The sequence below is a fragment of the Hemiscyllium ocellatum genome, chromosome 21 (assembly GCF_020745735.1).
Source record: "Hemiscyllium ocellatum isolate sHemOce1 chromosome 21, sHemOce1.pat.X.cur, whole genome shotgun sequence".
Taxonomy (NCBI): domain Eukaryota; kingdom Metazoa; phylum Chordata; class Chondrichthyes; order Orectolobiformes; family Hemiscylliidae; genus Hemiscyllium; species Hemiscyllium ocellatum.
In genome coordinates, this window is record NC_083421.1 from 26427482 (window position 1) to 26454664 (window position 27183).

The following is a 27183-nucleotide window of genomic DNA, read 5'->3' on the forward strand; positions in this document are numbered from 1 at the left end:
ATTGTGGGGGCCCGAGCTGATATTTTTGCATCATCATTAACCATGGGTGAGACCCCAGGAGACTGGAGAGTAGTGAATGTTGTGCCCTCATTCCAAGGAGGGTCGCAAAAAAAAAACCTGGGAACTATAGACCAGTAAGCTTCATATCTGCGGTGGGTAAGCTACTTGAGAATACTCTGAGATGTAAGATATACATACATTTGAGGGGTTGATTAGGAGTAGTCAGCATGGCTTCGTGCGGCGGAGATCATGCCTCACAAATTTGTTTAGAGTTCTTTGATGAAATGACCAGGAAGGTTGATGAGGGCAGGGTGGTAGACATGGTCTATATGGATTTTAGTAAGGCCTTTGATAAGGTTTCACATGGAAGGTTAGATCGCATGGAATCCAAGGGGAGCTAGCAAATTGGATACACAATTGGTTTGACGATAAGAAACACAGGGTAATAATGGAAGGATGCTTGTTGGACTGGAGGCTTATGCCTAGTGGAGTGCCTCAGAGTTCGGTGCTGGGCCCATTGCTGATTGTTATCTATATCAATGGTTTGGATGAGAATGCACAAGGCATGATTAGTAAATTTGCAAATGACACTAAAATGGGAGGTAGTATGGACAGTGAGGAAGGGTATCAGAAATTGCAGCAGGATCTTGATCAGCTGGGGAAGTGGGCTGAGAAATGGCAAGTGGTGTTTAATATAGATAAGTGTGACACCTTGCAGTTTGGAAATTTAAATCAAGGGAGGAGTTTCATGTGAATGATTGGATCTTAAGGAATGTAGTAGAACAGAGGGACCTTGGAGTTCAGGTACATGGTTCTGTGAAAGTGGAGTCACAGATAGACAGGGCAGTGAAGAAGGCTTTTGGCACACTGGCCTGCATCAGTCAGACCACTGAGTATAGAAGTTGGGAAGTTATTTTGCAGTTGTACAGGACGTTGGTATGGCCGCATTTAGAGTATTGTGTTCAGTTTTGGTCACCTTGCCATTTAACTGGAAAGAGTGCAGAAGAAAGTTACAAGAATGTTGCCAGGACTCAATAGTCTGAGTTATAGGGAGAGGTTGGACAAGCTAAGACTTCTTTCTTTAGAGTGTAGGAGACTGAGGGGTGATCTTATAGAAGTGTATAAGATCATGAGACAACACCAGGTTATAATCCAACAGGTTTATTTGGAAGCACTAGCCTTTTGAACACTGCTCCTACATCAGCTGGTTGTGATGAACCACCTGATGAAGGAACAGCGCTCTGAAAGCTAGTGCTTCCAAATAAACCTGTTGGACTATAACCTGTTGTTTTGTGACTTTTAACATTGTCCAGCCCAGTCCAACACTGGCACCTCCAAGTTATGAAGATCATGAGGTGCATGGATAAGGTGAATGCACTCAGTCTTTTCCCCAGGTTTGGGGAATCGAGAACTAGAGGGCATCAGTTGAAGGTTAGAGGGGAAAGAATAAAAGGGAAACTGAGGGGCAACGTTTTTACACAGAAGGTGGTACTACTTTTGAATGAGCTGCAGGTGGAAGTGGTTGAGGCAGGTATATTAACAACATTTAAAAGGCATCTGGACAAATACATGGGAAGGAATGGTTTAGAAGGATATGGGCCAAGTGCAAGGAAATGGAGTTAGTGTTGATTGACATTTTGGTTGGCATGGACCAGTTTGGGCCAAAGGGCCTGTCTCCATGCTGTACGACTCTATGACTCTAATACTTCAGGAAAGGAAAATTTGTTTTGAAACCAACAAAGGTCTGTAAAGTAGATATAAATAGATACAAGATTAAAGAATGACTAAGCTCTTTAAGAGTGACAATAAGGAGTGAGCCATTCTCACTGCTGGAGGATACAGATGACAAGGAGTTAAAGGATTTGGTGTAAGAGTCAGCGATGAGATGACGAGGATTGTTTTAATGCCGTGAATTGGGCACCACCTGAAACACATTGCCTGACTGGGTGACAGAGGCAACTTCAAACTTCAAAATGTTATCAAGAACCTCTCAAATGTAGCTCCTTCTATGTAAAAGTTTTCTGTTCTGGGAAGGGTCATGGTTTCCTGAACTTTATACTTAACAGTTAGTTGAAATTAAAGTAGAATTTGACAGTTTATTAGACCTGTGCATGTTCAGTTCAACTTCTTGGATTTGCTAAATTATGCAGATTCTTAACCAACAAATACAGTTTTGCTGATTCTGCCTAAACTCATTTTCGTTCCTCTGTTTTGTTTTCACAACACTTTGATTCAGTACAATTCTTTTTGATCAGTGTCCACACCTTGAAAACATTTTTACAGTTTTCCTGAAAAGTGATAAGAAAAAAAGTCCCATGAAATGTTTTTATCGCAAGTCACCAGCGTGCAATTAAACTGAAAGAGGGCGACCAGAACTGTACACAGTAGCCAAAAGTGGCCTCTCCAACGTCCTGTACAACCTCAACATGATGTCCCAACTCTGACACTCAGTGATCTGAGCAATGAAGGCATGCATGCTAAACACTCTCTTATCTACCCTGTCTACTTGTGACACAATTTTTGAAGGTCGGCGTCCCTGAATCCCTAAATCTCTGCATTTGACAACACTACCGAGAGCCTTACTCCTATTACAGAGGAACCTCGATTTTCCGCATGACACAGGCGGGGATTACTTTGTTCAGATAATTGAATGTTTGGATAATCGAATGCTGGATAACACAGATTCGCCAAACATTGGGGCTTCGCAATCTTACTCGGATAATCCGAAATTCAGATAATCGACGTTTGGACAAGTGAGGTTTCTCTGTAACTGCATAAGTTTAAAAGCTCCCTTCGCACACCTTTCATACGTTTTGTCACTGGAAAAGCTTTTATTACTTTCCAACCAATGTACCCTCGAAACTTTTATTTGCGTACACTGCCAATTCATTTAAGTAAGTGGGCCCTTAAGTTTTCTACACACTAATTTAAAGTGGCCAACTTATTTGTAGCCTGCACACAGCACTTGGGGGTTACTGTGGTTGCCACTTAATGCAGCTTAGGGGGAACATTGTGATCAATCTATGGTGTTTCTGACCTCTATAAGGGAATTTGATGTGCATATGAAAAATTTCAAAGTTAGGCGAAAAGAGTAAGCTGTTGTGGTCTGGAATGCATTGCCTGTAAGGTTAGTAGGAGCAGATTTAGTAGTAACAATTAAGATGGAATTAGATATAAACCCAAAAAGGTGAAACTTGCAGGGCTACAGTGGATGAGCAGAGGATATTAACTTTCACAGAACCAGCGCATTATGAAAGCCAAAATGGCCTCATTCCATCTTGTAATATTTTGCATCTTAAATGCCTACCTGTGTGCAGCAGGACACTATTCATTCCTTTATCCTTTCCTGGGAGATGGTGTCATTGGCAAAGCCACAATTTATTGCCTATTTCAAATTTCCATTGAATAGAATGCTTGCTAGACCACTTCAGGGTCAACCACATTGTTGTGGATCTGGAGTCACCTGCAGGCCAGGCCAGACCAGATTTTCTGCTGTAAAGGATATAAGAATCATAGAATCCCCACCGTGTGGAAACAGGCCATTCGGCCCAACCAGTCCACACCGACCCTCCAAAGTGCAAACCACCCAGGCCCATTCCCCTACCCTATTACTTGACAATTCCCTTGACTAATGCACCTAACCTACGCATCCCTGAACACTATGGGCAACTTAACATGGCCAATTCACTTAATATGCACATATTTGGACTGTGGGAGGAAACTTGAGCACCCGAAGGAAACCCACACAGATACAGGGAGAATGTGCAAACTCCACACAGACAGTCGCCCAAGGCTGGAATCAAACCTGGGTTGCTGGCACAGTGAAAGAGCAGTGCTAACCACTGAGGCTCCACGTTGCCCTTAACAAATTGTGACCCAGATGGGTTTTATGGCAATTAATAATATTTTCTGGAGTCTAGATTTATATTCCTGATATAAGAATTGAATTTAAATTCAACCAGCTACCAGGATGGCATTTGTACCAGTGTCCCAGAGCACTAGTTACAGCCTTTGAAATACTCATCTAGTGACATTACTGTTACACCATTTTCTTTATTATGTCAATGTAGGTTGGCATTTCCCAACAACTGACTGCTCACTTCCTTGGTGCTATGGAAGTTCATTCTTTCAAGAGAAGAGAAGACTATCAACCATCTAGCCCCAAGATGAGAATGCCATCATCACGTTATGCTGATCCATATCTTGCAGACAGGAAGGATAATTTCAGGTTTGCTTGAGACAGGCTGTTTTGTGTAAAACCAGTCTGTGTTGAGAAAGCAAAGCCAGGTGTACAGTCACGTCAGTGCTAGTGAGGATGGATTGGAAACTTTACTAATGAACACCTTGTACAAATCAACACAGAATGAAATGGAAATCAATCAATGCCTGTTTAAAATTACAATCTTGGCTTCAACACTGGATCAGACCGCAGTCAATTTACAAAGATTACTTCCATCACATGGATACATCTGGGGGATTAAGTTCAATTTCAGAATGACTTTGTAAAATTCATGTGAACAAATAAATCAGGAGCAAGAATGTTTATCTCCTTAACCCTGTTCTGCCATTCAATAAGATCCTGATCTGATTGTAACTTTAAACCCCCACATTTTTGTTGACCATCGATAACTTTTCACCCCTTGTTCGAGAAGAATCTACCTATCTTTGTGACACTTAACTATCTATTCATGTAACACCTCCGTGTGATCTCACTGGATTAAAAATGCTCAAGGACTCTGTTTCCACCAGCCTTTCAGGAAGAGAGTTCTAAAGACTCATGGCATTCTGTAGAAAACCTCTGTTTCCTCTTTGTTTTAAATGAGGGACCCCTGATTTTTAAACAGGAACCCTTAGTTCACATTTTCCCACAAGAAGAAGCATCCCCTCCAAATGTACCCTGTCATGATTGCTCAGGATCTTATATGTTTAATCAAGTTATCTTTTCGTCTTCTAAGTGCAAGTGGATTACAAACCTGGCCTGTTCCACCTTTTCTCCTAAGACAAGCTCCCCATTCCAGATATTTTTTAGATTCTGAACTGCCTCCAACATATTAAATCATTTCCTGCATAAGATGATCAATACTGCACATAGGGACAAAGTGAGGACCAATACAACACACAGTAGTCCAGATGCGGTCTCACCAAAACCATTTAACTAAAACATAACCTACATAGTGTTGTGTTCAAATCCCCTTGTAATAAATTATCCCATTCTGTCAGCTTTCCTAATTTCTTGCTGAACCTGGATGCTAATCTTTGTGATTATTCCCTCTACGTTTCAGACATCTGTTCTCTCTCACCATATTGATTATATTCTTTTTTTTATCCTCCTGCCAAAATGGACAATTTCATGTTTTTTTCTGCATTAAACTCATTTGCCATAACTTTACCCACTCACTTCACCGACCAAAATCCTATTTTAGTCTCCTGATGTCTTCTTCACAATTTACTTTCATAGCTATCCTTGAGTTATCAGCAAATTTAGTAACATACCTTCTGCTCCGTCATCTAAGTAATTTATCTAAACTGTAAACAATTGAGGTCAATTGTAATTGAATTGTAATTGAGATCAACAATTATAAAATCATTTGCAGATGACTGCAGTAATCAGTTGCTATATATTCTGCAATTAGTGTTGTCAGACATTTGATAACAAGCAAACAAGACTATTTAACCACAACAATGAGGATTTTGGAGAGTGTTGTTATGGTCATGGTGAGAAAGACTTCAGCAACACTTGGTTTGAAAAGATGTAGACAATCCCAAACCTGACTTATATTTATAATGCTTTATCTGAGAAAGTGGTAATGATTTGTAAAGCCATTTTCATTTCCATGTGCATAGTGAGATCACATCCAAATCCTTAAGCAGCTTCATCCTCAGCAAGCCCCAGCGCTTGCCCATGGATTTTAAATCCTGCAGGAGCCTCCAAATTGTATTACGATTTTGGACCTGATTGCCAAACTGTTTCATCGGGACAGGGACTAATAACTTATTTTTTTAAAGTGTGTGATGTCCAGGGACTGAACTAAGGGAATAAAGCCATAAGATTCCACTGTTTTAAACAAACAACACAGGTGGCATGATGGCTCAGTGCTTCGTACTGCTGCCTCACAGCACCAGGCAACTGGGTTTGACTCCAGGCTCGGGTGACCGTCTGTCTGGAGTTTGCACATTCTCCCTGTGTCTGCGTAGGTTTCCTCCTGGTGCTCTGGATTCCTCCCACAGCCCAAAGATGTGCAGTTTAGGTAGCTTGGCTCTGATATGATTAAACATATAAGATCCTGAGCAATCATGACAGGGTACATTTGGAGAGACAGTGTCTAGGGATGTATAGGCTATGGTTAGTCATGGGAAATATGGTGTTGTAGGGAGGTGCATCTGGGTGGGATACTCTTTGGAGGGTCGGTGTGGACTTGATGGGCTGAATAGCCTGTTTCCACACTATAGGGATCCTAGGAACAAGAAATATTACTATGCAACATAAGGCCAGTAAGGCAAACTATAATACATGTGCAACTTATTTTTAATAGTCAGGATTAATGTAGTGAATATGGATAACAGACTGACTAAACAGCCCATAGTAAACACAGAGTAGAAAATCTGATCAATTCAAATCCTACAGATGTTTCGGTAAATCCCTTAGATGTTAACAATGTAGTGGGTTATCAAGTCTCAATTTTGTTTCCGGTTGCCAAACTGGTTTTGAAACTCAACATTGCTTTAATTTTGGTCAATGATATTCCCTTCCTATCCCAGCGGTGTTGTCCGAAGCCTCCAGTACCTACAACAAATCCGAAGCCTCCAGGCGGAACCTTTCAGAGAACACCTCTGGGACACCCGGACCAACCGACCCAACCACTCCGTGATAGAAGAAAGCGTATTTCTCCTGAGTGTCGGAAGCTGAGGGGTGACCTGACAGATGTTTATAAAATCATGAGGGGCATGGATAGGGTAAATAGTCAATGTTTTTTTTCCCCAGAGTAGGGGGGTTCAAAACTAGAGGGCATATGTTTCAGGTGACAGGGGAAAGATTTAAAAAGGACCTGACAGGTAACATTTTCACAGAGAGAGTGGTGCATGTATGGAATGAGCTGCCAGAGGAAGTGGTGGGGGCTAGTATAGTTACAACATTTTTTAAAAAACGGATATATGAATAGGTAGTGTTGAGAGGCATATGGGCTAAATGCTGGCACATTTAATTTAGAATATCTGGTTGGCATGGGTGAGTTGGACTGAAAGGTTTGCCTCCGCGCTGTACTTCTCTGTGACTCTAAACAAGAAATGGCTTATCAAATTGTAGCAAAAGGTACTGAACATAAATATTCCTGAAATGTGGGATGTGCTCGGAAGCTGTTGTGCCTTGTGGAACAAGGGTCACTGGGTCCTGACAATGATCTGCTTTTGACTTGTTGAGAGCAAGACCTCTGTGCGGTTGTCTTTCCCAGCCAGTCGTGTTGCTGTAACAGTTGTGTTTTGTTTCCTTTGGCTGAAACTGTGGAGGGGGGGCTGCTTGTTTCTCTGAGCCTTCAATACAGAACCGACTCGGTCAGGGGAGGGACGGTAGGTCCCAGGCAGTGGAAGAGCCATCAGTAACATCAGAAAAGAATAACTTAAGCTCTTTTCTCCTGGTGTGTGCTCTCCAGGGGCGTGGCTGCCAGGAGATGGGCAGCCCCCTGACCCTGATTGCAGCCACCCAGAGTCTCAGGGCAAAAGAAGGCTGGTCCCTCAGACACCAGTCAACAGGTTAAGGAAATGTATGGCAGAGCTTGAGAGGGAGAGGGGTGTGAGTGCTGGGCAGCACAGAGTGAGACAGTGCTCTCATTCCTGTGGGTGACCCACACCGCCTGAAATTGACACTGACTGACTGGTCACCTCAGTCTCTGTGGGGGAGAAGTTAAACTCCTGATTCTGTTGTTCTCTCTCTGTGTGTGTGTGTGTGTGTCCCGGGGATGTCGCGGTGTGCAAGTGCGGACTCTCACGCTGACTTCGCCCAGCTGCTGAGCGGGGAGCCGGCCCGGTTCCAGCAGACGGTGGACGCACTCCTGCTGGAGCTGCACCAGGACAAGGAGAAGCTGGTCCGCTCCTTCCTGGAGGACCCCAGCAGGCAGCAGCTGCTGCTGGCTCTCTGCAGGTCCCTGACACCGGGGGAGACGCGGTGAGTAGCTCAGAGCTCTGTCTCCAACTGACTGGCAATAAGACTCATGACGGCGTTTCAGCTGCAGCTCTTGAATTCTGCTGAACGGGGTAGTTGGGCAAGCTCATTGGAAACAGGGGCTGAAGTATGCCATTCAGCCCCTCCTGGCTGCTGGTCATCCCAATGAATGGTGGCTAACGGTCATAGAGGTGTACAGCATGGAAACAGCCCCTTTGGTCCAACTTGTCCATGCTGATCAGATATCCTAAGTAAATCTAGTCCCATGTGCCTGTGTTTGGTCCATATCCCACTAAACCCTTCTTATTCATATGCCCATCCGAATGCCTTTTAAATGTCGTGATTGTACCAGCCTCCAGCAGCCCATTCCATACACGCGCCGCCTCTGTGTGAAAAAGTTACCCCTTGGGTCCTTTTTAAATCTTTCCCCTCTCACCTTAAACCTACGCCCTCTAGGTTTGGACTCCCCCACCCTGGGGAAAAGACCTTGGCTATTCACCTTATCTGGGCTTCTATAAACCTTTATCAGATCACCTCTCAGCCTCTGATGCTCCAGGGAAAATTAGATTACTTACAGCCCCAGTCTATTCAGCCTCTCCCTATGACATCCTTGTACATCTTCTCTGAACCCTTTCAAGTTTTGCAATATCCTTCCTATAGCAGGGAGACCAGAATTGCATGCACTGTTCCAAAAGTGACCTCACCAATGTCCTATATAGCTGCAACATGACCTCCCAACTCCAATATACAATGCGCTGACCAATAAAGGCAAGCATACCAAATGCTGCAACTCTACTTTCAAGGAACTATGAACCTGCATTTCAAGGACTCTATATTTGGCCACACAAGCCAGGACCTCACCGTTAAGGCCCACCTTAGCAGTTTCCCAACTAGCCCCATATCCTTTATCATTGTCATTTAGGCATGTGTTGACCTCTTACCTTGAATATACCCATTGGCAGAGACATCTGGGTAACAGTGTTAGAAATTCGCCACCCTCTGCCTGGAACAAAAACAAAAATTGCTGGAAATGCCTAGCTAGTCTGACAGTATCTGTAGAGAGAAATCAGAGTTAATATTTTGGATCAAGTGGCCCTTTTGATTTACAGCATCCACTGTTCCTTTTTATTCAGTCTTTAACCATCTGACTGAAATTTTATCCATTTGAAAAAAATCACCTTCTTGCCCACCTCTGGTAGATTGTGTAATATATTATGAAAATTGACTGTAAATGTGAGGGAAGCAAAGTATGTGCAGGTGTATGTGTTTTTAGTAGTTGACTGTGTAGGATTGTTTCTGTATAGGGGAGAGAGGGAGAAGAAAAAAGAGCTAACGGAGAAACAAGTTAAAGATTAGGGGAAATGACATCCTGTTGGATGGATATGATTTAGAACATTAGAGCTGGTCTGTGTCATTCTTAAATCTCCATGACTAAAGCACCGTATTCAGAATTCCAAGTCTCACCCCATTCCTGTGCTCTTTTATTCACCTTTCAACTGCTTGGATCCAGAGCTTTACTTGTCTGACATGCTCCCAACTCACTGATCAATTCCTGATCATCTCTTAAGGGTTGTCCAAGCCACCCCCATTTGTGATTGTATCCATTCTCCCAGACCTTGGGATTCCTTGCCTGTCATTCCATAACTATGGGTTGCCAACTCCTCCCAGACCTGGGATCCCGACCTGCAATGCTAGCACACAATGTGCAGTCTGGATAATTCACTCCTTCCATATAATTAAAATATCCAAGCCTCCACTTCTGCCATCAGTACTGAGACTGACATGCATGTCACATTCTTCCGATACAAACGCTCCCACTGTCACCGCTATCTGCATTGAGCTCTCCATTTATCTGCACAGTACAGGATCTGTCCTATCCATTCTCCATTCTCTCATTCACTGTTTAAAACCTCCAACCTGCAGGATTTCACTAAAGCTCACAGGTATTGTGTTTAAAGTCCTAGTACCAGACTACAGCTGGTTTCCTCTCCCGACTGCCCTCACTTTCTCCTCTGCTCTGTGTTTCTCTTCATCGGCCCACACTTGCTTTGTCAGGCTTCTTTCACAACAGCTGCTGTCACAAAATATAAACCACCAGCAAAATGATCAAACAGCAGGGGACCCCAGTTTAATAAATGGTCTGATGTCAGTGACCAGATATCACATGGTAGTTTGTCATGTGAACAAAAAATAGAAACATAAAGTGGAGCAATCGATGGCCATTCAGCCCATCCAGTGTGTTCTGCCTTTCAGTTTGATCATGGCTGAGCATTCATCTCTGTACCTGTTCCTGCTTTCTCCCCATGCCCTTCGATACCTTCAGCTGTAAGAACTATATCTAATGTCATGATAGCATTCAACGTTTCCGTCTCAGTCACTTTCTGTGGCACAGAATTCCACAGGCTCACCTCTCTCTCCTCATCTCAGTCCTAAATGATCTACCCAATATCCTTGGAATGTGATCCCTTGGATCTGGACTCTCCAGTCATCTCATCCATCAGGTAGCTTGCAGCAGTACTGTCGTAACCTTGCCTTGGGCAGCCAACAACCTATCCATCCTTGAACCCTATCTTGCTCCCAACTCTCCTGGTGTCTGGCAGCAGCTTCTAGCTGGGATGCTAGAATTGACAGACTTTGTGAGGATTTGCCTGCATCTGCCTTTCCCTGTTGCTTTGCTGATATCATAGACATTGCAAGGTGGAAACCAAACCACAATGTCCTGTGGCTCTGGGAGATTTGAGGGATCTCATTGGCACATGATGCCATGGATTATATAGACATGGTGGTTATGTGGGATTAAAACCAGCAGAAGTTCTGAGGCTGGGTCACCCGACCTGAAATGTTAACTCTGATTTCTCTCCTCAGATGTGACCAGACCTGCTGAGCTCTTCCAGCTATTTCTGTTTTGGTTTCTGCTCCCAATTCTCCATATACTGAACTCGTCATTAATGGGCTATCTTTCAGTTAGCCAAATTTCTTAGCTGCAAATGCACCCCAGCCCTCTCCCCAAAAAGAAAACTCTCCTCCCAATATGGGGGCAGCTGTTTTTAAATCAGAAATCATGTGTGTTATTGTTTTTAACTCAAGATGATGTGTTCTATTTCATGCTTCAAATGAACACATTCCGTCTTCCCACTGTGATGCACTAAATTGCTTCTTTCCATTTTGTATCTTATTTGTCATTTTGCCACCCTATGATCTTGCAACCACACCCCATTTTAGCCACTCTCCTCTCCATTGACCTCCAAGGCCATTTTTCAGATGTTGCAGGGACACAGATGGCCTTCCTCCTTTTTGACCCTTTGATTGTTCTTGGAGTGTTTAGAATGCACCTCGATAGCACAATGTTTGCAAACAATATTACATCAAAATTAAGGTGGCCGGATACCCGCATTTATGTGGTTGAGTAGTTAATTGGGAGGGCTGACTTAATTCCAATGACTTTCGCTTTTAGGAGATTTTCTAATTAACCTGTTCAGAGATATTTGTGCATAGCCATAGGGGTTGGTAGAACTTCAACCCAAGCCTCCTGACTCAGAGATAGGTACGCTACCAAAGAACTCTAGTTTTTTTTTGCCGCTTCTCCAGGGACAGCTGAAGCTGGACAAAACAGTTGGCCGTAATGACCTCCTCTACGGCCTGCTGACTTTCCTGGTTATATTTTTTTTAAAATTATTTTTTAATCATCCCCCCTATACCTTCCACTCTTCACCTTAAATTTATGTCCCCATCTTCCGCAGCTACACTGGCACCACCCCCCACCTTTTCTCTGCTACATCGATGACTGTGTCGGCGCTATCTCGTGCTCCCACGAGAAGGTTGAACAGTTCATCCACTTTACCAACGCCATCCACCCCGACCTCAAATTTACCTGGACTGTCTCAGACTCCTCACCCCCTTCCTAGACCTCTCCATTTCTATCTCGGGTGACCGAATCAACACGGACATTTACTATAAACCGACCGGCTCCCACAGCTACTTGGACTACACCTCCTCCCACCCTACCCCCTGTAAAAATGCCATCCCATATTCCCAATTCCTTCGTCTCCGCCGCATCTGCTCCCAGGAGGACCAGCTCCAATACCGTACAACCCAGATGGCCTCCTTCTTCAAAGACTGCAATTTCCCCCCAGACGTGATCGACGATGCTCTCCACTGCATCTCCTCCACTTCCCGCTCCTCCGCCCTTGAAGCCCGCCCCTCCAATCGCCACCAGGACAGAACCCCACTGGCCCTCACCTACCGCCCCACCAATCTCCATATACATCGTATCATCCGTCGTCATTTCCGCCACCTCCAAATGGACCCCATCACCAGGGATATATTTCCCTCCCCTCCCCTATCAGCTTTCCGAAAAGACCACTCCCTCCGTGACTCCCTCGTCAGGTCCACACCCCCCACCAACCCAACCTCCAATCCCGGCAACTTCCCCTGCAACCGCAAGAAATGCAAAACTTGCACCCACATCTCCCCCTTACTTCCTTCCAAGGCACCAAGGGATCCTTCCATATCCGCCACAAATTCACCTGCACCTCCACACACATCATTTACTGCATCCACTGCACCCGATGTGGCCTCCTCTATCTTGGGGAGTCAGGCTGCCTACTTGCGGCATGTTTCAGAGAACACCTCTGGGACATCCGGACCAACCAACCCAACCACCCCGTGGCTCAACACTTCAACTCCCCCTCAAACTCCACCAAAGACATGCAGGTCCTTGGATTCCTCCATCGCTAGACCATAGCAACACGACGGCTGGAGGAAGAGTGCCTCATCTTCCGCCTAGGAACCCTCCAACCACAAGGGATGAACTCAGATTTCTCCAGTTTCCTCATTTCCCCTCCCCCCACTTTGTCTCAGTCAAATCCCTCGAACTCAGCACCGCCTTCCTAACCTGCAATCTTCTTCCTGACTTCTCCGCCCCCACTCCGGCCTATCACCCTCACCTTAACCTCCTTCCACCTATCGCATTTCCAACGCCCCTCCCCCAAGTCCCTCCTCCCTACCTTTCATCTTAGCCTGCTGGGCACACTTTCCTCATTCCTGAAGAGGGGATCATGCCCGAAACATCGAATCTCCTGTTCCTTGGATGCTGCCTGACCTGCTGCACTTTTCCAGCAACACATTTTCAGGTCTGATCTCCAGCATCTGCAGTCCTCACTTTCTCCTGTATAAATTCACCACCACCCTATTATTCTCACCTCCTTTGGGTCGAGAAAACCCTACCCCTAGTGAGCTTCGGATTCATACCTGTGAGGTAATTGTCTGTGCTTTAATAAATGCTTTGACGATATTCAATTCCATTTAGCAATCCTTACAGAAGTAACCTTAATACTTCTGAAAATTGTGCCATCTTTGGGAAATAAATATGCACACCCTTATGTATGAAATGTCAATGAACTTGTTTAAAATATTGGGCTTCAGCATCAACGCACATAAGAACTAGGCCTATTGAGCCTGCTCTGTCATTCAGCTAGATCATGGCTGATCTTTTCAAGGACTCAGCTCCACTTACCCACTTGCTCACCATAACTTTTAATTCCTTTACTGTTCAAACATCTATCTACCTTAAAAAACAAATTCAACAAGAAAGCCTGAACTGCTTCACTGGGCAGGAATTCCCCAGGTTCCCAACCCGTTGGGTGAAGAAGTTCCTCCTCAACTCAGTCCTAAATCTGCTCCCCCTTATTTTGCACTACATGACTTTTATCATGTAAAATCAGAAATATTTCAGAATGTGTTCAGAATGTGGACAGATTCAGCTTAAAATCTGCTGTTGTCTGAATACCGTTCTATCTTATGGACTGTGTATTGAAGTCAAGAAAGCAAGATATGAACATTACAGCACGGTGGCTCAGTGGATAGCATTGCTGCCTCAGAGCATCAGGGACACAGGTTTGATTCCAGCCTCAGGCACTGCCTGTGTGGAGTTTGCACCTTCTCCCCATGTCTGTATGGGTTTCCTCCGGGTGCTCCGGTTTCCTCCCACAGTCCAAAGATGTGCAGGTTAGGTGAATTGGCCATGCTAAATTGCCCATTAGTCAGAGGGAAATGGGTCTGGGTGGGTTACTCTTTGGAGGGTCAGTGTGGACTTGAGGGGCCAAAGGGCCTGTTTCCACACTGTAGGGAATGTAATCTAATCATTATTCTGACAATTTCGCAGACTATTTCTAAACCTTCCCATGACCATCAGCTCCCCGCACCTTATCCTAGACTGTAACCATGAGTCTAGAGTTTAAACCCTGGTAACCATGAAAGGAGACTGGCAGGCTGGTGTGACATCTGATGGGCTCAGTGTTTCAGTCGCCAGGTCCCGATGTGAGGTTGCTCGGAATCTATATGCTATAATGCGGTTCTTGGAAGTTCTGTGTCTCCATTGAAATGCTGAATCTTTCTTATGACGTTATGATTCTTGTGAACTTCCATAAAATACTGCTTCTGTCCCAGCTGGAATATCATGTCCAGTCGATGATACAGTCATTGAGTTATACAGCATTGAAGCAGACCCTTTGGTGCAAATCTTCCATACCAACCAGATATTCCAATTTAGTCTAGTCCCATTTGCCAGCATTTGGGCCATATCTCTCTCAAACCCTTCCTATTCAATTACCATCCCGATGCCTTTTAAATGCTGTAATTGTACCAGCCTTCACCACTTCCTCTGGCAGCTCATTCCATACACGTATCACCCTCTGCGTGAAAAAGCTCCTCCTTCGGTCTCTTTTATATCTCTCCCCTCTCTCACCTTATACCTATGCCCTCTAGTTTCGGACTCTCCTACCTTGGGGGAGAAAAAGATCTTGACTATTCACCTTATCCATGTCCCTCATGATTTCATAAACCTCTATAAGGTCGCTCCTCAACCTTCAGTGCTCCAGGGAAGAGAGCCCCAGCCTATTCAGCCCCTCATTATACTCAAGCCCTCCAATCTTGGCCACATTCTTGTAAATCTCTTCTACACCCTCTTAAGTTTTATAACATCCTTTGATAGGAAGGAGACCAGAATTGCACACAATATTCCAAAAATGGCCTAACCAATGTCCGGTACAGCCGCAACAATGATGTCCCAACCCCTATACTTAATGCACTGACCAATAAAGGAATGCATATCAAACGCTGCCTTCACTATCCTGACTACCTGCAACTCCACTTTCAAGGGGCTATGAACCTGCACCCCAAAGTCTTATTGTTCAGCAACACTCTCTAGGACCTTACCATTAAGTGTATAAGTCCTGCCCTGATTTGCCATTCCAAAATACAGCTCCTCACATTTATCTAAATTGGACTCACTCTGCCACTCCTCGGCTGGTCTGATCAAGGTCTCTGTACGTTATGAGATGAAGGATTTCACTTGTCTGGATGGAATGAAGAAGTTGGTGTTATTATCTTGACAGCAGTGAAGGTTGAGAGGAGATTGAAGTGGATAAAAATAAGTGTGATTTGGGTAGAATAGATAGAAACTGTTCCCATCAGTGAGAAGGCCACAGACCAGAGGGTGCTAGTACAGGGGGATTAGTAAAAGAGGCAATAGTGACATGAAAATAATCTTTTTGACCTCCCAGTTTGCAGGGCTTTGGGGAAAAAGCTGGGTTAGATTAGCTCAGTGCTGACTGGGTTGGAGGCACAGCATTGGAGCATCTGACTCCAGATTAGAAGGTAGTTTGTTCATATTATGTCCTCTTCTGAGCGATTTATTGCTCCTTCTCCATCCAAGTTGTGTCTTGTGGCACTGTTGTAGTGTCCTACCTTTGTCCCAGAAGGTTTAGGTTCAAGTGCTACCTGTGCTACAGGTATGTCATAACTCGTTTTTTTCAAAGACTAGCTGGTTTGCTGATGCAGAAAGTCAGTACAATAATTTTGGCTGAACAGCCCCTTCTGTGCGGCAGATATTTGGTAAATATATTTCATTGCCAACTCCTGGTTCCCATGTCTGACTTTTACCTGTTTCATTACTACCTGTACTCTTGAATTTGTTTTATGATGGTGTTTTTTTTTTAATTCACTCACACATCCACATACCGTTAAAACATTGTTAGTGGATCATTGACCAGACTAGATAGCAAAACATCATGAGTCAGAGCACTCAGCAATTTTAACAAAGGGGAGGGAGGAATCTGACAGGGAGAGTTTGTGAAAATCTAACCTCCCATTTTTCTCAAACAAAAATTATTTCGCAAGCTGTGGACATCACTGGCTGGGTCAGAATTTGTTGTCCATTCCCTAACTGCCCTTGAGGCAGTGGTGGGAGTGAGCTATTGCAGTCTCTGAGGTGTAGGTAGACCCACAGTGTCATTAGTGAGGGAGGAATGTAAAGGAGAGGCAATGTATTTCCAAGTCGAGAGGCACCTCGGAATGGTGTCCCCATGGTTAGAGATAGTGAGGACCGCAGATGCTGGAAGGTCAGGAGCTGGAAAAAGCACAATAGGTCAAGCAGCATCAGAGGAGCAGCAGAGTCAACCCTTTTTTAGGACTGAGTTCTGACCTGAAAAGGTGACTCTCCTGCTGCTGCCCTTGTCTTTCTCAATGATACATTTCCACAAGTTTGGCTGGTGATGCTGAAGAAACAGTAAGTTTTTGCGGTGCAGTTTTGATTTGGGTACATGACTGTCTATATATATTACTGGATATATACTGCTGTCGCTGAGCATTAGTGGTGGAGGTTAAGACTATTTAAAGTAATGCATTGGATACAGTCAAATAAGCTGCTTTGCGTTGGATGATGTTGAGTTTTTGAGTGCTGTTGGTGTTGTACTCATCCAAGCACTTGGGGAGTATTCCATAACACTCTTGATTTTTACCTTGGAGGCGGTGCACAGGTTTTGGAGTGACAGGAAATGAGTTGCTTGCTTCTGAATGCTCTGACCCGGTCTTGTGGCATTTCATTGGCTCCTCCATTTCAGTTTCTGGGCAATTGTTGTTAATGGGGGAGTTAGCAATGGTAATGCCATTGAATGTCAAAGGGAAATGGTTAAGTTGCCTCTGTTTGGAGGTGGTTATTTCTTAACACCTCTGTGGTGTGAACATTACTTGCCATTTATCAGGCGATCGTGAAGACTGCAGGTGCTGGAGAGTTTGAATCGATGGAGTGGTGCTGGAAAAAACACAGCAGGTCAGGCAGCATCCGTGCAGCAGGAGAGTCAATGTTGTGAGCTGTTTACCTATCTGAGGAGTCATGAATGATGCTGAATATTGTGGAATTATCAGACCAACCCACCACTTCTAACCTTATGATGGAGAGAAAATGTAGAATCTTGTTACACAGAGACAGTGTCCCTAACTCAGTACAGTGGTCAGCACTGTTGCCTCACAATGCCAGAGACCCAGGTTCAATTCCCGCCTCGGGCAACCGTCTGTGTGGAGTTTGCACATTCTCCCCTTGTTTGCGTGGACTTGTTGGGCTGAAGGGCCTGTTTCCACAGTGTAAGTAATCTAATCTAATTCTGGGTCAGAAGGTCTGGGTTCAAGTTTCATCTGCCCTGGATATGTGTCGTAACATGTAAACAGATTAACTATAGGTTGACCAGGCATAACAGTAGCTTCATTTGATTTCATTTGTTTATGTCACATATAGATTAGATTACTTACAGTGTGGAAACAGGCCCTTCGACCCAACAAGTCCACATCGACCCTCCAAAGAGCAACCCACCCAGACTCATTCACCTACATTTACCCCTTCACCTAACACTACGGGCAATTTAGCATGGCCAATTCACCTGACCTACACATCTTTGGACTGTGGGAGGAAACCGGAGCACCTGGAGGAAACCCACGCAGACACTGGGAGAATGTGCAAACTCCACACAGACAGTTGCCCGAGGCAGGATTTGAACCCGGGTCTCTGGCGCTGTGAGGCATCAGTGCTAACCACTGTGCCACCGTGCCCCCCACTATATTGAGATATAGTGAAAAACATTGTTTTGCATGCCACACAGGCAAATCAGAGCTTACATAAATACATCAGGGTATAGAACAGAATGCAGAATGTAGCATCACAGCTACAGAGAAGGTGAAGAGAAAGATCAACTTTAATATATGTGGGGTCCATTCATATGTCTGATAACAGCAGGAAAGAAACTTCTTGAATCTGTTGGTACATTGTCAAACTTTTATTTCTGCTGCCTGACAGAAGAGGCGGAAGAGAGTATAACTGGGGTGGGAGGAGTCTTTGATTATGTTGGCTGCTCTCGCAAGGTAGCAGGAATTGTAGATGAAGTCAAAGGATGAAAGGTTGGTTTGTGTGAGGGACTGGGCAGCATTCACAACTTTCTGTAGTTTCTTTCTGCCTTGGACAGAGCAGTTGCCATCCCAAGCTGTGACACATCCAAATAGAATGCTTTTGATGGTGCATTTGTAAAAATTGGTGAGAATAACTCTGAACCTGCCAAATTTCCTTGGCCTCCTGAGGAATTAGAGACATTGTTGTGCTCGCTTGATCATAGCGTCAATGAAGGTGGACCAGGACAAATAGTTAGTGATAAGACCTTGAAGCTCTGGACCGCCTCCACCTCAGCACTATCGATACAGACAGGGGCATGTTGTTTACTCTGCTTCCTGAAGTTAATAACCATCTCCTTCCAAAAGAGAAAATGCTGGACAATCTCAGCAGGTCTGGCAGCATCTGTGAGGAGAGAAAAGAGCTGACGTTTTGAGTCTAACTGACCCTTTGACCATCTCCTTCACTTTGTTGACGTTCAGGGGAGATTGGTGTCTTTAAGCTACGCCACTTGGTTCGCTATCTCTTTCCTGTACTCTGTCTTGTTGTTTAAGATCGGACCCACTTCAGTGGTGGTATCAGCAAACTTGCAAATGGAGTTAGAGCAGAATTTGGCCGCACAGTTGTGAGCGTAATGAGTATAGTAAGGGGCTGAGTATGCAGCCTTTGGGGCGCTGGTATTGTTTTATGGGCTACAGTGATGCAGTGGTATCTACCTCTGAGCTGGGAAATTGAAGTCCCAACTGCTCCAGATGTACGTCATAATGTATCTGGCCAGGTTAGTGAAAAATATCTATAATGGAGGGAAAGTAATCGTTGAAGTTGGTTGGACTCTGGACTGTACTCTGGATAACCTCTGCACAAAGTCTTGAAACTGAGGCAATTCACTTCCAACTGCCATCTTCCTTTGTGCCAATTACGAATCCGACAAATGAAGAATTTCACTTAATTCCCATTGTTTTTGATTTTTGTTAGGATTCTTGATGTCACACTCCGTCAAATGTTGCCTTGTGAGGTAATTTCTATCTCCGCTCTGGAATTCAGTTCCTTCGTCCATTTTTGGATAAAGATTGTCCTGTCTGAGTGGATAGGGAGATACTCAGAGTGTTAGTTATTAGGTTATCTGCTGTGTACATGTTGGTTGATAGCACTGTTGATGACAACTTTACCAGTGATTGAGAGTAGACTGAGGAGGTAGTAATTATCGCATAAAAGCAAATTACTGCGGATACTGGAATCTGGATTCCAGCTTTGACAAATGGTCAGTTAGACTCAAAACGGCAACACTTTTATCTCTTTACAGATGCTGCCAGACCTGCTGAGATTTTCCAGCATTTTCTCTTTTGGTTAGTAATTATCTTAGTTGGATTTGTGCAGGTTTTTGCACATGGGAATGCCTGGGCAATTTTCTGCATTACTGGGTACGTGCTCGTGTTGTAGCTGCACAGGAATAACTTGACTGGTGGGACAGCTAGTTCTGGAGAACAAGGATTCATTACTATTGCTGTGATGTTGTCAGGGCCCATAGTTTATCCAGTATCCAATGCCCTCAGTCTTTTCTTGATATCAGGGAATCAACATTGAAGGCTAAACTTATTTATTGTTAGTAACTGGGTACATCGAGTTCACCTGGTTAGCTTGACTAACTCTTTGAGAAGTTTCCAATTGCTTAATGAGGAAACAAATAACATGCCAATCTTTGGAAAATGTTGAGCTTTTTTATTTTGCTTATGATTCTCTTAATTAAATTCGCTGTAATTTATATTATTATGCCCTGCTATTAACCTCTGCTGCACCTTTGTTAGAAACCAGCCATTGGGAAAATTCTAATCAAGATTGACCGAAATGGTTTTGCTAACTGTTGACTGAGGAGTACTGCCAGCAGATTTTTGTGGTCTGTGAGCCTTCTCTCAAAACCTGGCTGTTTGTTTGGATTATAAATCAGTTCTTTAGTGTCCTCTGCTCTTTCAAAGGAATATCCTTTTGACCAGTGCTACAGTCGATTGCCTCATGTGACTTATTTTAGTCAAAATCTAAACCCATGCAGGTCTATCATTTATATCACAATAGGTGTACTTGGCACAGTGCAATTGATAAGCATGTTGAAATGCTTTTGCTTTTATTATACTCTTTAGATATACAGACCCCCTCCACATTTAACTCCTTTTATTTTGGTGCAACTTGTGAGCAAATCCAAAATTTAAATTTGGGGAGGCAAGATTTTCTTACAGGCAATGCTTTTTGATTTGTTGTTTGTGTGATTATAAAGACGAAGGTACTGGGATAGGAGCATTTCACTTTTCAGTTGATTTCAAGTGTACCGTGGCTTTACCTCTCAAAGCAGCATTCAGGTTAAAGCTCTGTCTTGCCAAAATGTTGCAAATGTCAACCTCTGCTCAGTGTTCACAGTTTCAAGTCCCACACAGAGCTTAAAATCAAGACTTCTCTTTCAATGCAGTATTGTTGCAGAATTGCAGAGTAAGAGATGTCCGATTATCACATGAGATGCTAAGCCAAGGCCCCATCTGTACTCTCTGGTCTAAAGATAAGAGCAGCACGGTGTCTCAGTGGTTAGCACTGCTGCCTCATAGCACCAGGGACCTGGAGGATTCCAGCTTCTGCTGACTGTCTATGTGGAGTTTGCACATTGTCCCTGTGTCTGTGTGGGTTTCCCATGGGGCCTCCGGATTCCTCCCACAGTTTAAATATATGCAGATTAGGTGGAGTGGCCATGCTAAATTGTCTGTGGTGTCCAGGGTTCTGTGGGCCAGATGGATTAGGCAAGGGGAATGCAGGTTTATAGGATAGGGGAGTGAGTCTAGGTGGGATGCTTTTCGAGGGTTGGTATGGACTCAGTGGGCCAAATAGCCTACTTCCACACTGTAGAGGTTCTATGGTACTATTGCAAAGAAGAGCAGTAGAATTTCCTTTGCATCTTGGTCATTGTCTCTTCCTCAATCAACATCACTAAAAATATTATCACTGTCATAAGCAGAAATTGTCTTCTCTTACTGTCCATAATCAGTTTGTTTTGAATGGAGTGCATATCCCAATTAAAAGTTCAGTAGCAAGCTTTTGTGAGTTTAAAAATAAAGGAGGTTATTTAGTTTTGCACTTAAACACCTCATCTCACAAAAATACTTTATTTCTTCATTTCTATCATTTATTTCTTCATTTTTCTGCCTTTTATATTCTGTGTTTTGGTTTATTTTCTGTGTTTTAGGATAGTGCCACAGAATGGTGACACTATGCAGAACTTTTCACTGTCTTTTAAAAAAAATACACGCAACAATAAATAAATCAAATGCTGTTCTGCACACTCGCAGACAAAGATTAAATATTGATAGCAACAAGATATCTTTATAGGTGACAGTTAATTAAACCTCTTTACCAGTTCTGGTCTTATGTGACAGGCCTATAGTTTCTTGGATGTCTCTGATGCTTTGGAGATGAAGGAAGGATCATGTAAAACAAGAGTCACAGCTGTTTGTGAACTTTCTTGAAGTTTGAAGAGATTGGTTCTTATGTGGACTATATTGGAGAGGTCATGTACTTTGGCTGCCTAATATTTTGTGATATGTGTCCAAGTCAGGCACTCAGATTGGCTGAACTAATCCTCCCAAAGCTTTTGGAGGCATCATCTTCAAATGTATCTTAGTTGAGCTTTTAACCAGCCAAATAAACTATGGTTGCTGCCTTTCCCCACTTCAGTCTCTCTCTGAATAAGGTGGGATTTTCGTATTGATTGCACATCTTGTATTATGGGATTAATACCTTTCAGAAGATGATAGGGGCCATTCAGTTCCAAGTGCCACTTGCAAAGTTCTGACTTTTTCTTTTCTTCATCATGAAACATGGGAATCAGGATTTCCATAGTCATAGAGATGTACAGCCTGGAAACAGACCCTTCGGTCCAACTTGTCCATGCTGACCAGATATCCCAACCCAATCTAGTCCCACCTGCCAGTACCCAGCCCATATCCCTCCAAACCCTTCCTATTCATATACCCATCCAGATGCCTTTTAAATGTTGCAATTGTACCAACTCCACCACTTTCTCTGACAGCTCATTCCATATATACACCACCCTCTGCATGAAAATGTTGCCCCTTAGGTCTCTTTTATATCTTTCCCCTCACCCTAAACCTGTGCCCTCTAGTTCTGGGCTCCCCCACCCCAGGGAAAAGACTTTGTCTATTTATCCTCTCCATGCCCTTCATGATTTTATAAACCTCTATAAGGTCACTCTATAAGGTGCTGGAAAACCACGGCAGGTCAGGCAGCATACGAGGAGCAGGAGAATCAATGTTTTTGGCAAGAACCCTTAATCAGGAATGAGGCTTGTGAGCCAATGTGAAGGTGATGGTGATAGGTCAGAGAGGAGGGAGGAGCGGATAGGTGGGAAGGAAGATGGACGGATGATGAGGGCGATGCCGTGTTGGAAGGATGGAACTGGGATAAGGTGGGGGGGAGGGGAAATGAGGAAAATAGTGAAGTCCACATTGATATCATGTGGTTGGAGTGTCCCAAGGCTCTGTAGCAAAAGTATATTGTTTCCCTTTCAAGTATTTGTCCAATTTCTTTTTTCAGCTCCGATGAAGAGTCATTTACACTCGAAAGGTTACCTAGCTCTGTCTCCACAGTGTGATTCCAGCATTTTTTGTTTTCAGTTCCTTTTTCAAAGTTGTTATGAGTCTGCCATCCTTGCAGGTAATGGATGCAAGCTCACAGCAGCTTGCACTATATAGAGCATAGAACATAAACATAGAACAGTACAGCACAGTATGGGCCCTTTGGCCCTCGATGTTGTGCCGGCCTCTACTCTAAGATCAGACTAACCTACATGCCCTTCATTGTACTATCATCCATGTGTCTGTCCAAGAGTTGCTTAAATGTTTCTAATGTATCTGACTCTACTACTATCGCTGGCAGTGCATTCCACACATCCACCACTCTGTGTCAAAGAAACGTTCTCCCAAACAGCCCCAGTTCTTGAAAGAATGAATATTATTCAGAATCAAGTAGTAACTTACGAATTTGCCAGCAGACCTGACTGTTTTAAAAATTGAGTGAACAAATCGATTTTAGCAAATTTGGAGTAGACCGGAGTCATTTTCCAATGTATCAGTCTTGTCACCCAGTGAAACAAAACCATGTTTGAGTCTGACTTTCCACCATTGTGTAGTGACAGACTCAAACATGCTGCAGTGAATGTCAGTATTGTGTATTGATGTGTAACCATGCCTGTGTCTGTCAGTGCACAAAAGGGAACTTTACATAAACAGTCTTGAGATTGAATAGTTGCAACCAATTTCAGAGTCTGCAGGATGTTGCATTTAGATGAGTTAATTACATGAAGCCGCAAAAACAAAGGAAACTTTTAAACCCTTTGAAATGAAAGGAAATTGATCACCTTTGTAATTCTAATTTGGCAAAAATAACCTGCTGCTCATTTTAAAAAGTCAGTGCATTTTTTTTTGTGAAGTTCCCTTTTGCTCCTGATTTCTTTAAATACCTCCCAACATTTGATTCTGGACTGATTCCTTCTTGTGCTGTTGTGGTACAGTCGTGTTATCCATAATAAATTCAAACCAAATGCACCACTCTCTTCTCCCTGATCTTCGTTCTTGCTTGGTAGGTAATGTTGGTATCACTGAAGGTAAAAGTGTTCACGGTTGATGTACTATGTGGATGGAATGGATTGCCAGAGGAAGTGGTAGAGCTTGGTACAGTTACAACATTTAAAAGGCATCTGGATGGGTATGTGAATAGAGGTATGTGAATGGGTTTAGAGGGATGTGGGCTAAATTCTGGCAAATGGGCCTAGATAAATTTAGGACATCTGGTCAGCATGAATGAGTTGGACCTAAGAGTCTGTTTCTGTGCTGCACAATTCTAAGACTCTATAACAGCTTTATTTAAGATATGGAGTTGCCAGTGTTGGACTAGGGTGGACAAAGTCAGAAATCACAAATACCAGATTATAATCCAACAGGTTTATTTAAGTGTTTAATAGCAAAAATAAAGTGCTTGTCTGAACACAAGCGCCTTTAGCTTAGACTTGTTAAAATTGAAAGCATTGTTTCAAAACTGGTGCATTGCAAGAAAATTAATTCAATATTTCTTGACCATGATTGAATCTAACTGGTCTCATCCAAGGAAATGGCAAATTCACCTGAAAAGCTGAAATACAGGGGACTGGGATTAGGAAATAAGAAATGAGAGCAAGATGGTAGGTGGACATTTTTCATTTCAGGGCAATGAGCAAGGTTCTAAATTACCAGAGAGATCCTTTTGAATTATTTGGAGCCAAGACTTAAGAAAACCCATTTAGTTAGGCACCAAGTGTATCAAATTTGCATCTCTAGAGTAGATTCAGGATTTTCCAATTGTGTGCACGGTCATAGAATAGACTCTTCAACATGGGTGCTGTGGAAAATATATAACCAAAAAAAACCAGAAGAAAAATAAGCACTACTGCTGTTTGGTAGTATTAAAAAAAATAAACAAGGGATTCAGAACACTCTACTTAAAAAAATAACAGAAACTTAGGGGAGGCGATGACCTAGTTGTATTATCACTGGACTATTAATCCAGAGATCCAGATAATGTTCTCGAGACTTGTGTCCGAATCATCCCACAACAGATGGTGTAATTAAGAATCTAACGATGACCATGAATCCACTGTCGACTGTTGAGAAATACTCATCTCCATCTCTAATGCCCTTGAGGGAAGGAAGCTGCCATCCTTACCTGGTCTGGCCTATATGTGACTCCAGACCCACATCAATGTGGTTGACTCTTAACTGCCCTCTGGGCAATTAGAGATGGGCAATAAATGCTGGCCTAGCCAGTGACACCCTTATCCCATGAATGACGAAAGGACAAAAAAAAAGGAAAAGCCAGCAGTACAGCATAGCAGGAACTATCTGGAATATAGGAGGAAATTAATGAGGAAGTGAAGACAAACCAATCATGGAACAGAATCTTACAGTGCCATGAATGATGTGGGCTACAGCTGCAAATCTGGGACAATGACATGAAAGGTCAGTGAGATATTTTCCAACAGAGTTCTTGACATCGAGATGAGATTCACTTGCCTCATTTAATGTGCAACTTCCTGTTGTACCATGGGATGGACCAAAACTAGATTTTGAGAATTCCCAATGGAACAGTCAGAGCGGGTACCTGGTGACTCCAGTTCACTGCTTCCTCCTTAGGACTGCCATGTTGGACACTTGGCACCACTGCTCCAGGGCACCGGCCACATGCATACCACTTTGGCATTTTCATCATGTACCCAGACACTCACACCATCATCATGGCATACCTCCAAACAATTGGCACAATGCTGCTGCACCTCAATGCTGCACTTTGGAGTGTGTGGGCAACTGTTATCCAAATTGCATTGTGAGACCACTTTGCTCACAGAGGCAAGCTCCCAGAATAGACCAGGCTGCCTTTCAGGACTGCTGTCTTACTCAGTACTAATCTGCATCACTGCCTTGCCCTGTGTTGCTTGGCCATACCAACCTTTTTATGCATTGGCCCCTCAGGCAGAGCTTAAAGGTGGACAATACTTCTGCCTTGAGTTGTGTCTTAGGGGCACAAACAAAGGAATGCAGTTTGTCTCAGCATTTTTCAGCCAAGTGGGCAGACATCTTCATGTGAGGTATGTCCATTTCACACCTGGGCCTTGTGTCAGCAGCTTATGTGGCATATGTGCTACAAGCAAACAGTCGTGTCTCAAGGTCTAAGAGGTAATGTGGAAGAGCTGGTGTTGGACTGGGGGTGGACAAAGGCAAAAAAATCATACAATACCAGATTATAGTCGAGCAGGTTTGTTTGGAAGCACTAGCTTTTGGAGCGCTGCTTCTTCATCAGGTGGTTATGGAGCAGGACCATAATACACAGAATTTAGGGCAAAATATCACAGTGTCATGTGGTACGATATGTTGAACAAATCTTGGTTGTGTTTATTCTTTCATCTTTTAGGATGGGTTGCAGGTTTTGGTTCATTAACATGTAAATCCCAGAATTTCTTTCAAATCACACTTTTGAGATAACTTAAGGTTTTATATATTAAAAAATGACATCTCAGCTCAGAAAATAATTAAAGGTGTGAGATTAGAGTCTGTTTGTATCCCAACCTTGAGTCAGACTGGTAAAATTTCCAGAGTAGGAATTTATAAAATGTTACATGGATTGACTGCCTGCAGATTGTGTGCTTTTTGAACAAAATAGGATGTATCTGCAATTACAATTCTGCAAATGCAAATCTAAGGGAAGTAGCCCTCATTGAAATCCATCCAATCAGTCAGGGGTGTTGATGAAGGGCAGCCTCTGAGGTCGGTCCAGGGACTTGGCCATGGTTAGGCAGCCAAGTCAAAGTGCTCACAGTTAGGGGATCTGTATGTCTGCAGTCTGGGGAGTGGGTCACTGTCAGCCCAGTGGCCCCACTCTAAGTTGTAGGAACAGAAATATAGAATCCCTGCAATGTGGAAGCAGGCCATTCAGCCCATTGTGTCTACACCAACACCCTGAAGATCGTCCCAACTGGACCCCTCCTTCCCCCTTAGCCCTTTCCCTGACCCATTTAGCCTGCACATCCCTGGAGACCGTTGGCAATTCAGCTGATGTTTAGTGCTTGGGGAACTGCCTGAGGAGTGATGGCTGATGCCTTCTGTTGTCCTGTAAATCTCTCTAGAGCATGACAGAGATGAAGATGGCTGAGACCACACCTGGAGCGGGTGGGGTTAGTGTTTCACTCTGTGAGGGAGAGGGCTTCAAGTTGGAGCAATGTAAGGCCCTTCAA

General features: G+C 43.6%; 1 protein-coding gene across 1 annotated transcript in view; it reads left to right on the forward strand.

Moving 5' to 3' along the window:
* Positions 1-7952: 7952 nt before the first annotated feature.
* LOC132825643 (uncharacterized) overlaps positions 7953-27183 on the forward strand; it is an 86314-nt gene continuing 67083 nt past the window's right edge. The window contains exon 1 of the mRNA XM_060841015.1: positions 7953-8158. Coding sequence (XP_060696998.1) covers positions 7953-8158 — 206 coding nt within the window. The remainder of the gene's footprint in view (positions 8159-27183) is intronic.